Genomic DNA, 13,873 nt, shown 5'->3' on the forward strand with positions numbered 1-13,873 from the left:
TTTGTAATCCTTATCCTGGAATTTCAGGCGTAATGATGCTAAAGCGTAAATTGAAGCGTATACGGGAAGGACGTGGACACGAGCCGGAGGATGACAACGAAGATGTGACCACTGAAACCTAATCTTCACTAGCAACTGAACCTCGCAATTAGAAAAGACACCACAACTCACATAAAAGCATAGAGACACATTTCCTTAAACCAAAAAAGACAAAGTTTTGCATAGGCTAAAATTCCACCAAAAATTAAACTACCTCCCACTCTCTCTCTCACGCTCTCTCTCTCTATATATATATGTACTTAAAATACTATATGTATCTTTCTCTCTATCACAAACGCCTGGCAAGATTAATTACAGTGTGTTTTGCCAGTGCTAAGCGTGTGAAATCTATGAAGTTTGCCTGAGCTATCCATCCTTATACTGTTTTATGCATAGTATTTAAACAATTGTTCCTCATATTTATTGGTTCCTCATTATAAGAGCAAAACGCAATGCATTAATTAACCAGAGAACTTATTTTCGTTTCCTCTAAGACCTATAGATCTTTTGGCACAAAATACCGTCTTATAACTCTTTGTGAGACTCTGCTCTAATACTAATACTAATTTATAATAACCCTAGAGGCTAATCCATTGTGCAACCAACTACTTTTTACCTAGTGCATACAACTAAGGTTATAATTCGCAGTGCCTTTCTTTAATATCTTTGTGAGAGAGTCCCTTCTCATAGTATAATAATTAGGAATAGCCCTAGAGGGGCGTCCATCAAATTATTTTTAAATGTTAATCAAACGTTGTGCAATGAAGGAGAACCTTAAAGGTTCATTTAGACACGATTTACTAGACACGCATAAATTACGCTCAGGCTTGGGCCAGAGGAGTAAATGTCATTATATCAGAGGGATCTCTGGCCATCGCATTCTCAGGCCCAGGGAGATGGTTCCACCTGGTATAGTACACCTCTAGGGCGGCCTTACTTTCCCTCAAAAACCCCTTAAACCATCTCTCTTTCACAGGCGGACTGTTTCTCTTGCTCTCTCTCTCTTTTAGATGTTTAAGTCGCCTTCAACTTATTGTTGTTGTTTATTCGCTGTGACTTAATGACATATTGAAATATTTTAATGTTTTTTGTTGTTTGTTTTTCGTTCCTTTTTAATTGAAATATACTATATATGGGGCTAAACGAGCGCACTTGAAATGTGTGTTGCAGCTGTTGTTATTGGTAGGTGATTTCACATTCTCGTTGTTCTTTCATTTCATTTCGTTTCATTTGGGTTTTCTCATTTTGCTTTATTGATATTTGAAAAGAATTTTCTATTTTAGTTTTTGTTTCTTGCTTTTCCTTTGCTCTTTACTATTTTAGTTTTCTTTTAGTATTCGTTTTGATAACCTTGCAATTGAGGGTATTCCTCTTTGGGCCATACACATACCATATACACATTGTATACACTTTCTATATATAAATATTTCTGATCATCATCATCTGATTAAAGATTCTCTCTAATTCCTCTTATTACTGATGGGGGTTTCGGGCTTCGGATCGGGCTGTATAGTCGTAATGTAATTATCAAGAGAACAGCTTCTAGTGCAATATCTTTACGGTCTCTCAAACAGTGAATTGTATTGTGCCCTAGCTTGGATTCAATGGAATTTCAGAAAGATCGGTCGACCAATATATCATATCTCACCTGACGTAAGGTGTTGCATCGGATCACTTGATTCGGATCATGACTAGTAAGAGTAGTCAAAGTAAATTTGTACACAATGAACTGTTTTATACCCAAGCTGGATTCAGTTGAACCAGGAAGAGATCGGAATCGAAATGAAGTAGTATTTCTTATAATCATTTGGTTTAAGATTAGAGGTCTCTCTGTTTACTCTCCCATACATAGCTGACGTGGATGTCTCTAAATATGTTTGTATAGCCGAACTAAACCTTTCACAATGAACTGTTTTGTGCACCAATAGACAGTCGAATTGAGGAAAGATCGAAGAGATCTGTGTAATAGTATTTCTGATCATACTCTTCTAAAAGGTTAGCTGGCCTTGGTTTCGGATCACTTTATAGTTATCAAGGGTACAATTGAGTTAACGATAGATGCTTAGATTGACTATACAAGTCTTATATGGGAAGGACTGTGTGGTGAGCTGGGAGCGTACGAAAATATTCAATCAATTGCAAGGGTATTCCATGTTTCGGCTAGCCGAACTTGTACAACTTTCTTTCTTCTTGTTAACGTTGTTTCTTGGGTCTTTGGGGCACTCTTCCTTCTGCTATCGTTTCGTTTCGTTTGCTTTGTTTTTAAAAATTATTTCACTAGAAGCTACATTTGTGTTTTTTACTTTTAATTGTATTTATTTTTGCGGTTTTTTCCTTTTTGTTTCTTTGGGTTTTGCTTATGTGTTGTGTGTTGGTTTCTCTCTTGGTTTTAATTTAATTTTAAACACCTTTTTGTTTTTGTTTTTTCCCAATTCTTGCAATTTGCTTAGAAAATGTGTGTGTGATTTTTTTTTTGGTTTGGGTTTTTGTGTGTGTATTTGTTTTTTTTTTTTGGTTGTTTCGTGATGAACAAATTTTTTACGTGCCGCGAAATATATTCGTATTATTTGTTTTCATTTTAGTTTGTATTAGAGGATGGTTCTTTAGGGGGGTGATTGGGTGAGGGGTGAAGGGTGTGCCTCTGGCTTTGAGCAAAAAAAAAATTGTTCTTTCTATTTTTACAATTATTTTTCTCTTTCCGTTCTTACCTTTTTGGTTTTTGGTTTGCTTTTATACTTAGTTTTGTAAATCGTATAATTTTATAGTTTTTTTTTCTGCTTTGTTTAAATATCTTTTATCTTAATTGGTTTTCCACTTTTGTTATTTTCTTAAAATGTAATTCAATTCGTTATGTTTTTTGTTTGTTTTCCACTGTGTTTGCTTCTGCGTTTGCTTCTTTGTTTTTCCTGTTTTTAAACAATTTTACTCGATTTTTTCCACTGCAAAAATGTGCCTTTTTGCCATGTATCTTACATCGCTTATCAATGTTCGTTTCTTTGTTGTTGTTGTGGTTTTGGTTTTGGGTTTCGTTATGTTAAAGTTAATGTTAATGTTAGTTTTACGTTAATTTTACTATTAAATATATGTTTTAAAATTAGTGTTAGTTGTTCATCTTGAACGCTTCTCCGTCTCTCTGTTAAAGGTACGTTATAAAAAAATGTTCTTTCTTTTATGCAATTTGTTGTGTTCATAATTGTAGTTTTAGTTCTTTTAACCCCAAAATGTCCCCCGATCCCAAATATAGTATATATGTATATAGTACGAGTATATCTATCTGTTTATGTATAAACTGTTGACACACGCACACCACCCAATGCCCAATGTACAACTGTACCTACATATGTATGTATGTATGTCTCGAAAAAGTACCCTTCTCAATTTGGAGCTCTTTCATGTTGATGCCCTTTGGCATACTGTTAGAGTGTGTGTCTTTCGGGTCTTTTTATCTGGTTTCTCGTAAAAAATACTCCAATTTTGTTTAAAACCTAACTTTTTGTTTCGTTTGTTCCAATTTTCCATACAAATATGTTTTTTCATCATTTACATTTCGATTTCTTGTTATTCTCTTTCTATTTTTTAATGACTAGTGATATATGTATATGTATGACACACAACATGCAAACATAATAATTACTTCTGGAATATTTACGCCGTGATTCATGACCCGTGGTGCCCTCACTGAGTCCTGGCGTGCTGAACCTGAACTATTCAAAGTCTATACCTATGTATGTATATCCCAGGCATTTCTTGCGTTATTCCCATGAAACCTTAGAGGTTCATTTAGTTTGTGGCGTTCGTTGATTCAGAGAACTTTCACAAATGTTGGTTTTTGGAATCACTGAAATATTTCATATAACAGGACATTCCATTAGTCCATCTGTCGGCTCTTTGTTGCGATCTGTTCGTTTTGCATTCGTTTTGGAGACAAAAAAAGCACAAATCACAGACACTTTTTATAGTGCCTGCAGTGCTGAAAATCAATTTACTCTCGGCTCACATTCATTGTCAATTAATCAACTCATTTTTATACGCCTGAACGGGCATGTTCAAATTTGTGCAGAAGCGAGAAACATACAAAAGGAATCATCTCCGACCGACCACATGGTATACATACATATACATACACGTAAGAGTCGATATAGCCATGTCACCCAGCCTAATACCCTTTATTTAAAGTTTTATAGCTTTATTGGTCCTCTAACCTGAAGGGTGTTTCAACTTCGGTGCGAGACTGGCCTCCTACTGGCCTACTGGCTACCCTCCAATCATTTGCACTTGTCACAGAACACATAAAGCTGAAATGGAAATGGAAATGGCAACAAATGCCAAAAAACGAGAAAACTTTCCGAATGAAATCAAATTCAAATTAGCCAAAACAGACGCCCAAGGAAGGTGAGGCCTTACGGGCAGCGGCAGCGGCAGGGGCAGGGGCAGGGGCAGTGGGTGTGGCACGATAATGAGCCAGATGAAAATGAGCATCCAGCAACAACACCAACACCAACGCCAGCGACTATAACAATTCAAATATAATGAATGAAATTATGTTGAAAACATATTTTTCCTCTGTTCGAGGCCCACAAAAAAAAAAACAAAAAAAAAGACGGTGGAAAAATGTCGACAAACTTTGTCCTGACCATTTTCCCAGCGGTTCTGAGAGGAGGGAAGTGGTTAAGGAGGCACAGAATGGGAGTACACCAGAACAGGACCAGAGGGAGGCTGTTTTCCTATTAGCAAGCAATAAATTTGTCGCTCTTATTGAGCCAAAAGGTAGGAGTAGGCCACACGCCAACAAGGACACACAACACAGAGCCAGAAAACATAGATAGGACATACGACATTAAACGATGTGGGGGACGGGGAGAAGACGAAAAGCGGGACTGACTCCAAACAGGAAGAGCCGGGGGAGGCATACGAATAGGACACTGGACATAGGACATAGGACGGAAAACGGAAGTGGAAGGCAACCGGTAGATGGTTGCGTAGTGGAAAATGTCGCCCAAGGGTGTAAAGTTGCTTTTTGGTTGTTCGGGATATTCGGGATGTTCTAGGACAGGACGGGACGGGACAGCAGAGATGCTCCCGAACTGGACTGGTTCCACAGAGTGGTGAAGGGAGAGGAGAGTTCGGCTGCGAGGCGAAGGCCGTTTCGGGAGGCTATAACTTTATGATTGCTTTTGTATTGCCTCCTGCGTTTGGGGGCCCGACACGCGACACTCTGGCTCATAGATAAAATGCTGTTACAGTGGAAATGGCCAATGACGGACATTTCCGGGAAACCTTTTCTTTTTTTTGTTCCTGCCACTCCCATCACTCCTGCTGCTCCTGCTCTTTTGTTTACAATAAAGTCACTGTATTGGCTCAGAGGAGTGAGAATGGTGTGAACGGCCCCTTAATGCATTCGGATTAGATGGAAGTCGGGATTGAATTCAAATAAAAGAGCGGGATTGAACTGATTGAATGAAAGCGATGCTGAACTTAAAAATGATCAAATGCATTTCGTAGGAAAGTTATATCCAATATCTATGGCGGATTGAAACGGTTCCAAGGCCGAATTCCACACTATCGGATCTTTACTGTGAATACTTTTAGGCGGCAACAGTGAGAACAAACAAACCCGATTCCGCTCTTGGGCCACCGATACGCATCGCTCATCGGCATCCAGCCGGTCACCGAGGACGGAGAGTGGGCGGACGGACCCGAACCCCAAAACGACCGAAACATAAATGAATGAAACAAAGGCAATTACAACAAAGACAACAAAAGCGAGCAGAGAAAGAAAAGCAAAGCAGGCCGGCAGCCATGGGAGGCTGGGGGGATGAGGGCAGAGGCAAAGTGGAGGAGCAGGGCTAATGTCCTTTTTGTGTGTGGCCACACTGTTTGTATTGTTATGACTCCGTTCACCCCTCATGCTCCTCTCGACCACTGGTCACCCACTGCTTACCCCTGGCTCTTTCAATGCTCCTCAACTGCTTTACCACTGCTCCACCCCTGCTCTCCTTCTGAGCCAACCCTGGTCTTCCACTGTTTTTTTTACTGATCTCACACTGCTCTCCCTGCTCTTTTCTGCAGTGCTGCTGCTTGTCCACTGCTGCTTCTTCACTGCTTTCCTGCTTTACTGCTTTCCTTTCCACAGCTCGTCAAATTTTCCAGCTTTTACACTGCTTTTCATCTACTTGAATACCTCTTTCATCTGGCTCGTTCCGCCCGCGGCCCTGCAGCCTCTTTGTTCTTACTTTTGCTTGTTCCCGCAACAATTATGATTTTGCAGCATCCTCTCTATCTTATTGGGCTCTAATTCATTGTGTGTGGCCCATTGATGGATGGATGGACAGGGCTGCTCTTAAAATAATGTAATAAAACTCAGAACCCATCAAACAGCGGAAAGACCATTGAAAACTTCAGAAATTTGTGCACTTTTTATCTTCCAAGAGGATTTATCTGACATCTTCACACTTCATCTGCAGCTCCTCTCTTATCGCTCTAGCCTTCGTTCCTTTCCATCTTCAGATATCATTTTTCGTTAATGGTTTTTCATTTTATCTGCGGGCGGTCCCTATCTTTCTTCCCCTCGCTTCCATCTCCATCTCAATATCTCTCTCCTGTTTGTCCTCTTTGCTTGCATTTCATTTAATTAAAAATTGCAAAGTGTTGAATGTGTGTGTGTGTGTGTGGGTGGTGGGCTGTGGGTTCGGGAGGCGATACAGTTGGCGGCAGGATGTGACGAGAACAACTGGTGTGCGGTGACTGTGATTGACACTTGCCTCAGATGACACCCACACCCACAGCGACACACACACGCTTTCCGCATTTGTCCATTGCCATCGCCATCGCCATTTGCATTTTGTGGGGAAATCGAAGGCGACTCTCAGTCAGGAACAGGCGAGAAATGTGATCAAAGCAATATTCAAATAGTAAAGAATTTGTCCATATCAAAGAAAATAAAAAATTATATTTCATTATATTAAATTTGGAAAGAAATCAGTTTTTGCCACAGCTTGTTGTTTTTCCGATCATAGCTGTATTCAAAACAAAACAGCAATTTTCCCTACTAACGAAAAAAGTATTTGATAGTAGAGATACCTTCAAATATGATCGAATTGATGGCTCCTATAATACATATTTAATTTGGTCGGAGATGACGCTTCCTTCTTCTTCTCTACAAAGATTATCTTTTGTCTCAAGACAAAGTCATGGAGAGCTGTTTGCAACGCACAAAAGTTAGTAAGTAAATCAAATGCTTTGAAAAGTGGCGTTTAAATGGGGTCTATAAAGACTTCACAGGCCTCATCATCCGGCTCACTAGTGACACACACTGAAAGGTTAAGTGTGATGAAGATGATTCATTGATCTGTCTCTCTTCATTTTCCCATCATATTTAACTGAATTGAATGAAAAGAATGAAAACACCCGCGCCCACGCCCACGCCCACGCCCAAGCCCACGCCCCAGCCCACGCCGGGCACCAAACTGTAGTCGAAACCTTTGTCGCCTGCGCGCTGTTAAAATTTCCCTTGACTAACAGAGGCCCAGCTGCAAAAGGCTTTTGGGTAAATTTTTACACATTGTTCGGGTAGTCCCCTCTTTGTTTTTTGTTTGTTTGTTGTGGTCCCGCACTCGCACTGGGATCTAATAGATCCACCGCCCCCAATCAGGCATCGTTTGATTATATGAGCCATAAAAAGTGTAAACCAAATCGGTGTATACAAAATGAAAAAGGACAAAGGTCTAGTCTTCTGTTTTTGCAGGTAGCTCTTTCTTCTATATATTTTTATTTTATTTTTTTGGAAATTAGCATATATTATGGAGGATGGGTGTATGGAGGATAGAGAGAGAGAGAGAGGGCGAGAGGTGTAATAGTGGATGGGGGGATACATTAAACGCATCGAAGGAACTACAATTTGTTCTATCCTATAAATTATATAAATTATAAGTTCTTGACGAGGATCCATAACCGAGGATCATATTTCATATATATACTCGTATGTCGAAACTGCCATAGGAAGAATCGATCGAAAAACAATTCCTCACGAGAAATGCTTGTAATGATTTTTATTAAATACCGTTTCGGAACACAATACGTATCATAGGAACGATGGATCTGTATCTATCTACTGTAAAGCAATCCGATAAATAGAATTTTTTCCTGTTCTTGTGGTTGTTATTGTTGCTGCTGCTGCCTCTGCTGCTGATGAGGATGAGGATGCTGTTGGGATAGCTGCTGCGGCCAATTAGGCAATGCAGGCGCCAAAATTGAATTTGAATTTCTAATGGTGATTATTTACTATGCACACACGCTCACGTACGCGTACAGCGTACAGCGTACAGTTGGGCATAATAACTAAAGCTTTGTGCTAACTAATTGCCCCAAGGCGGAATCGTAGAATCGGGTTGGTTGGGGTTATGGGTATGGCATCGGATGGGGATCGGATAGTTTGGGCTGGGCTGGGCTGGGGTGAGCGCTGGGTTTTTGCACTAATTTGCATGCATCATTTGCAGTCTCTCTCTCATGCACACACACTCTTTCCCATTTTCCCACACACACACACGCACACCCAATAACTTTGTTCCACTCTTATGGACATACTTTTCAGAACGTTGTTGTTTTTGGTTTTTTTTGTTTTTGTTTCTTGTCCATTCCTGCTGTGCCTTCCTATCGTCTTAGCTAACTAATGTTGTTTTCTCCTACTTCCGTTTCCGTTTCCATTTTCCTTTCCGCCATCTTTGTTTTTAGTTTGCTTATCAATTATTATTTTGTTGTTGTTGTTGTTGTTGTTGCATTCTCTGTCTGTCGATGTCTGGCTAGTCTAATTTATAATTTGTCTAAGTTTTACCGCTTTCCACTAAATTATCTTCAAAAATTGTTTTTCAATTATCTACTGAATCGATCATATTCTGCGGCTTCATTTCAGATAAATTTGTGTGTTTGTTGTACGTTTTTTGACTAAAAAAACCTCTTTGCTTGCATTTTTAGTGTACATATTAATTTTAGTTAGTTATACCTTTTTTTTCAGTATATAACAAATACAATGTTTGTTTCACTTTACCTTTTGTTTTTGTTTTTGTTTTTATAGTTACTTCGATTCTCTTATTTTTTTTGGATTTTTCTTAAACAATTTTTGTTGTTGTTGTTGCGATTGCTATTGTTTTTGTTGTTAAAGAAAAAACAAATGCGAATTCCATTCACCATCCTTTTGTTATGGTTTTTTCTGCTGGCTTTTTCAGACTGTGTGTGTGTGTACATATATGTTATATGGTAATGGTTGGTAACGCCTACCGATCGCGATATCCATCGATACCACGATCTTGACTTGGGGGAGGAGTGGTTGGAGGGGGAGGGGGAGGGGCACCTTACAAGATAGGCCGCGCCACATTCGGCTTGGCCGTCGTCGAGGCGATCTCTGAGAGCTTGATGTCGATGGGCACGCGGGTGTCGTAGAGCGTCGGTGCCTGCAGGATGATGCCGGCGGTGCCGACGACTACGGCTATTGTGAATATCCAGAGGAACAGACGATCCAGCACCATGGCCACGTACTTCCAGTCCTCCTTCACCTGTTTGATTTGGGTGGATAATCAAAATATCAATCAATCAATCAATAGGCGTTATACAAATGTACAATATATGTATGATGCATGTGTATTTAAATGAAATATTCGGTTTTGAAATGTAAAAATGGTGAAATGAAATAGAGTTAATGATTTAAATATGAAATATATATATTTATTTTATACATGGAATATGCATATATTTAGATAAAATATTTTCATATTTCCACTGAAGGCTGAAGGCTCTACGGGAAAATATTACAGTTTCAGTGCTGGAGACTGGAGAACTATTCAGTGGTGAATGTTAAGTGAATTGGTATTGGAATGTATTATGTGTAGCTATGTAGATTTTTGTAGATATTTCTCGAAAATGTATTTCAACCAATGTTGAAAGTTCCAAAGTCCCATTGCTGGGGTAAAAGACATCAAAGATCTTTCTTTCCTTTTTCTGTTGAAAAAAATTACTCTCTATCTCTAGATAGATTCGTGATGAAAGGTCTCAGGTACATAGCTCTCCATTTTAGTCAAATCAATAATTATGTTCCAGAAATTCGGATATTCGATTTAATGAGCTTTTAAGCTTTGAAACAAAATAATATTTAAATCTACTTGAGGAATACCATTATTAATCATTGGCTAAGGCTAAGGCTAAGACAGGAAACAATCCGCTTTGCCCAAAGAAATATGTATGTCTCTCAGTCATTGAATGAATCTTTGAACTAATTCCCCAGCTATGGAGCCACCTCCTTGAAGCCACCAACAATGCCACACACTTAGGGTCGTGCCACAAATGACATGGACTCAATGTAAATGCCTCAACAAACGTTCCGCTGCTGCCGCCTTGGCATTTGGCGATGAGTTCTGTGTCCTCAACAGCTAGGGAATACGAGCTCCTCAGCGACTGGCCGACCAAAAGGTCCTTCCAGACTGTCCCAGGCTCAACATCACATTCCAATAATGATTGAATATGTGCGTAATTTTAATAAAATACTTTTATTGGCATTTTGTTCAATGCCACAAGAAAACATTCATTATGATGAGAGAGCGAGTGCTCGCACTCCTCCAACTACGACAAAAGCCGGGGAAGCATGCCTCGGCATGGACGCGGACGCGGACGCGGACGCAGACGCAGACCTGGACTCGGAATCGGACTCGGCCTGGTCGATGCCTGATGCTCAATAAGGCGCATGAAAAGTCATTAAAACTTTTGGCGCAGCCGGCAAAAGTCCTGCTATAGAGACAACCACATACATAAAGATTCTAGGATAGTACAAAGCAACCACATACATACATATATACCACATATATATTGACTCTCGAAAAGACATTAGGACAGCCACACTTGGGCTCGGTCTGAGATACATCCAGGAACAAAGAGTCCGTGTAAGGTCAACAAAAGGGCAGGGCGGGGCCGGGCAGCGCCGGATAAGCCATAGATAGAGAAAGACACTGACAGTCAGACATCATCAACAACTGTGTCCTGGCCTAGGTATCCCTTCTCCGAAAGCCCCTTGCATTTCGTGTATCGATTATTGACGTTCTCATAAATCCGGCCTAAGGCCGCTCTAATTTATTACGCCAGGCTTATTAACATCGGAGGAACCCACACCGACTTCCATCGGCCCCCCATCTCCATCTTTATCTCTGTAACATATCTGTATTCGTCTCTGTCTCGTCTAAGCCAAATGTTAAGCGGCTTTCGGGCCACTTCCCTGTTCCTTTTTCCTCTTGCTGGCTTTTTGCTGGTGGCCTGCAATTGCCACTCCTGTAGGGGGTTTTTCGATTTATAGGATTTCCTTTTCATTAAGGCATAAACCAAGAACATTAATGAATCGAAGGGTTTCGGGCTTTGTTATTTTCGAGTTTGTACTGGTCTTAGGCTTAACTGCAAATCTATGGGAGCACTGATAATTATTATTTGATTTATTGTTTCTTAATTTTTCAGTTCTTTCATAGATGATTATGTTGGAATGACTTTTGTCAACACGAAGAACCTCATAATCATCCATTGTGTGAATATTACGTATACGACTTGTCCTAATCGGTCCTTTTTTGATACGAGAGTCCAAAGCAAATAAATGTGGTTATGGTTCATTCAAATTATTAGCACCCACGGATGTCCCAACTCTACTTACAATGAGTGACTCAAAGGAGTTAAAAAAGAGAAGTGATTTTTCATTTAGCTTGCAAGAAACCTTTAAACATTTGCAATGCTTATGAGAATGTTTTGCTTTAATATTTATCTATACCCGGTAATTAAAATTGTAAATATTTTCCGATTTTATGTGAAGAAAGGGATTTGCTCTGCGTTTTAATCCTAAAAGTATGCTCTTAAAAGAGCATTGCCTTTGCATCAATAGTTTTTCAAAGTTTTTGGAATATTTAAAGAACGGATTGACAGTTGCGCTTCGACTTGTATGGTTCGTTCTGGTTATAATATTGACTCCGTCGCAAATTTGTGAGATATTTTCTATTATCTTTGTTTTCCCTTTGCTCGGGTATTAATAAAAAGTCTAGCTCTTAAAGGGGCTAAGATCTAGGCGCTCATTAAGCCGATCGGACAAACGGAGGGGCAGTGGTTATATCGACTCGTCTTTTGCTTCTGGTTTAGAATAATATCCTTATATCCTATATTCTGTAGTGGCCTTACATCAAGAAACTTGAATATTTACTCAATTGGCTAAGAGCGAAGCCTATAATATGGCCTCGATAATGTCCGTTTCGAATCCCTCCCATTTTAAGGACAAATAATTTCTTTAATGTTTTATATCTTCATTTAAGCCATTAAAATATGTATCTTGATTAGTTAATCCATCATCTTGTGCCCCTCCGGGCAGGGTGAGATATCCCTTCTCCCACCTTGAACACCATTTGCCATATATCTCACGTATTGTGTATAATGATGGTGGTATGCGGTGTGTGGTATGTGGCATTCGGCGTGCTTACCCTTGTGCTCTCCTCCTCCTTGCGCGTCTGATCCGCGATGTAGTTGACCCCGTCCATGGCCTTGTGCAGCTCCGGGCAGGTGTGCCAGCGTTGCCGGACGTTTCCGCGCCCCGAACAGCAGTGAGGGCCGCCCTCTCGCTGGCAGGCGGGCAGTATATCACAGGCCGCCGCCGGCGGCGGTGGTGGCGGTGGCGGTGGCGTACCAGCCGAGGCTGCTGCCGCCGCTGCCGAGGTACTTGGTCCTCCTCCAGCAGCTGCCGCAGCTGCAGCCGCCGCCGCCGCTGCTGCTGCTGATGTGGTGGGTCGATGGTGCTGGAGCAGCTCCGAGGATTGGCAGGCGGCACCGGCGCCCATGCCCTGGTGTATCTGGATGCCGCTGCAACAGGAATCGGCCAGCGTGGAGGCCGTGGCCACCGAGTTAACTGTCGTCGTAGACTTTATCACATTGGGGTTCCCATTGCCCCCCAGACCCATCCCCATGCCCATCCCCATGCCCATGCCCATGCCCATGCCCATGCACAGGTCGCTGGTGGTGGTCGAGGCATGGGCCTGATGGGCATGCTGCGGCAGCGGCGAGAAGTTTGCCGAACAGCTCGACTGCTGGCGGTACAAGTGATGGCCGCTGGCCTGCTGGTGGGTCAGCGTCGAGGTGGAGGACGACTTCCCCCCGCCGGCCCCATAGTGATGGTGTTGCCCGTTTCCGTTCTGGCCGTTCTGACCCGTCTGGCTGGAGGTGGAGGTCATCTGGCGGAACTTCGTTGGCGTCAGCGGGTGGTCCAGCAGCGAGCCCCCGGTCTGCTGGTACTGATTGTGGTATTGGGCATCGATCAGCGAGGATGTGGTCGAGGTTTGCTGATTCACCGTCGAGATGGTCGGCGGATACAGGGAGCTAAGGTGGCCGGTTATAGTGGACGCCCCACCACCACCACCACCGCCACCACCCATTCCCATTCCCATGCCACACTCGTCCATCAGATTAAGGGTTTGTACTCTGTGTTGCAGGTGTGGCGAGGTGCTGCGAGACGTCGTCTTGGGGCTGTGGTGCATGCTGCAGGCAGATGAATTTCAAATGATTACTACGTTGAATATTTAAAGGATAGATGTACACCATTTGGAACCACTTGTTGGTTACGAATACTATCTTTTCGGGGCTCAGTATTGATAAAACCATTTTACTTACCGCGACAAGGCCACGGGCGGTGGCAACGGTGGTATTTGATCCCTCAGTTCGAGTCCATTACAGGTGCGCACCATTAGACGGCGCGAGGATTTGCTGCAGACGGGGAGAGGTGGAGACGAGATCGAATTTTGGGAGACCAACATACAGCTGTCGATGGGTATACTCA

General features: G+C 41.7%; 2 protein-coding genes across 3 annotated transcripts in view; one reads left to right on the plus strand and one right to left on the minus strand.

Moving 5' to 3' along the window:
- Positions 1 to 507, plus strand: part of LOC6901254 (uncharacterized) — a 2,308-nt gene extending 1,801 nt beyond the window's left edge. For both annotated transcript variants that reach the window (XM_033381571.1, XM_002133919.3), the window contains exon 5: positions 28 to 507. In XM_033381571.1, the coding sequence (XP_033237462.1) occupies positions 28 to 122 (95 nt within the window). In that variant the 3' untranslated portion in view covers positions 123 to 507. The remainder of the gene's footprint in view (positions 1 to 27) is intronic.
- Positions 438 to 13,873, minus strand: part of nAChRalpha3 (nicotinic Acetylcholine Receptor alpha3) — a 110,585-nt gene continuing 97,149 nt past the window's right edge. The window contains exons 9-11 of the mRNA XM_002133918.3: positions 13,708 to 13,800; positions 12,528 to 13,575; positions 438 to 9,587 (exon numbers count right to left, since the gene is read on the minus strand). Of these exons, the coding sequence (XP_002133954.2) occupies positions 9,387 to 9,587; positions 12,528 to 13,575; positions 13,708 to 13,800 (1,342 nt within the window). The 3' untranslated portion in view covers positions 438 to 9,386. The remainder of the gene's footprint in view (positions 9,588 to 12,527; positions 13,576 to 13,707; positions 13,801 to 13,873) is intronic.

This window comes from Drosophila pseudoobscura, chromosome X (genome assembly GCF_009870125.1).
Source record: "Drosophila pseudoobscura strain MV-25-SWS-2005 chromosome X, UCI_Dpse_MV25, whole genome shotgun sequence".
NCBI lineage: Eukaryota > Metazoa > Arthropoda > Insecta > Diptera > Drosophilidae > Drosophila > Drosophila pseudoobscura.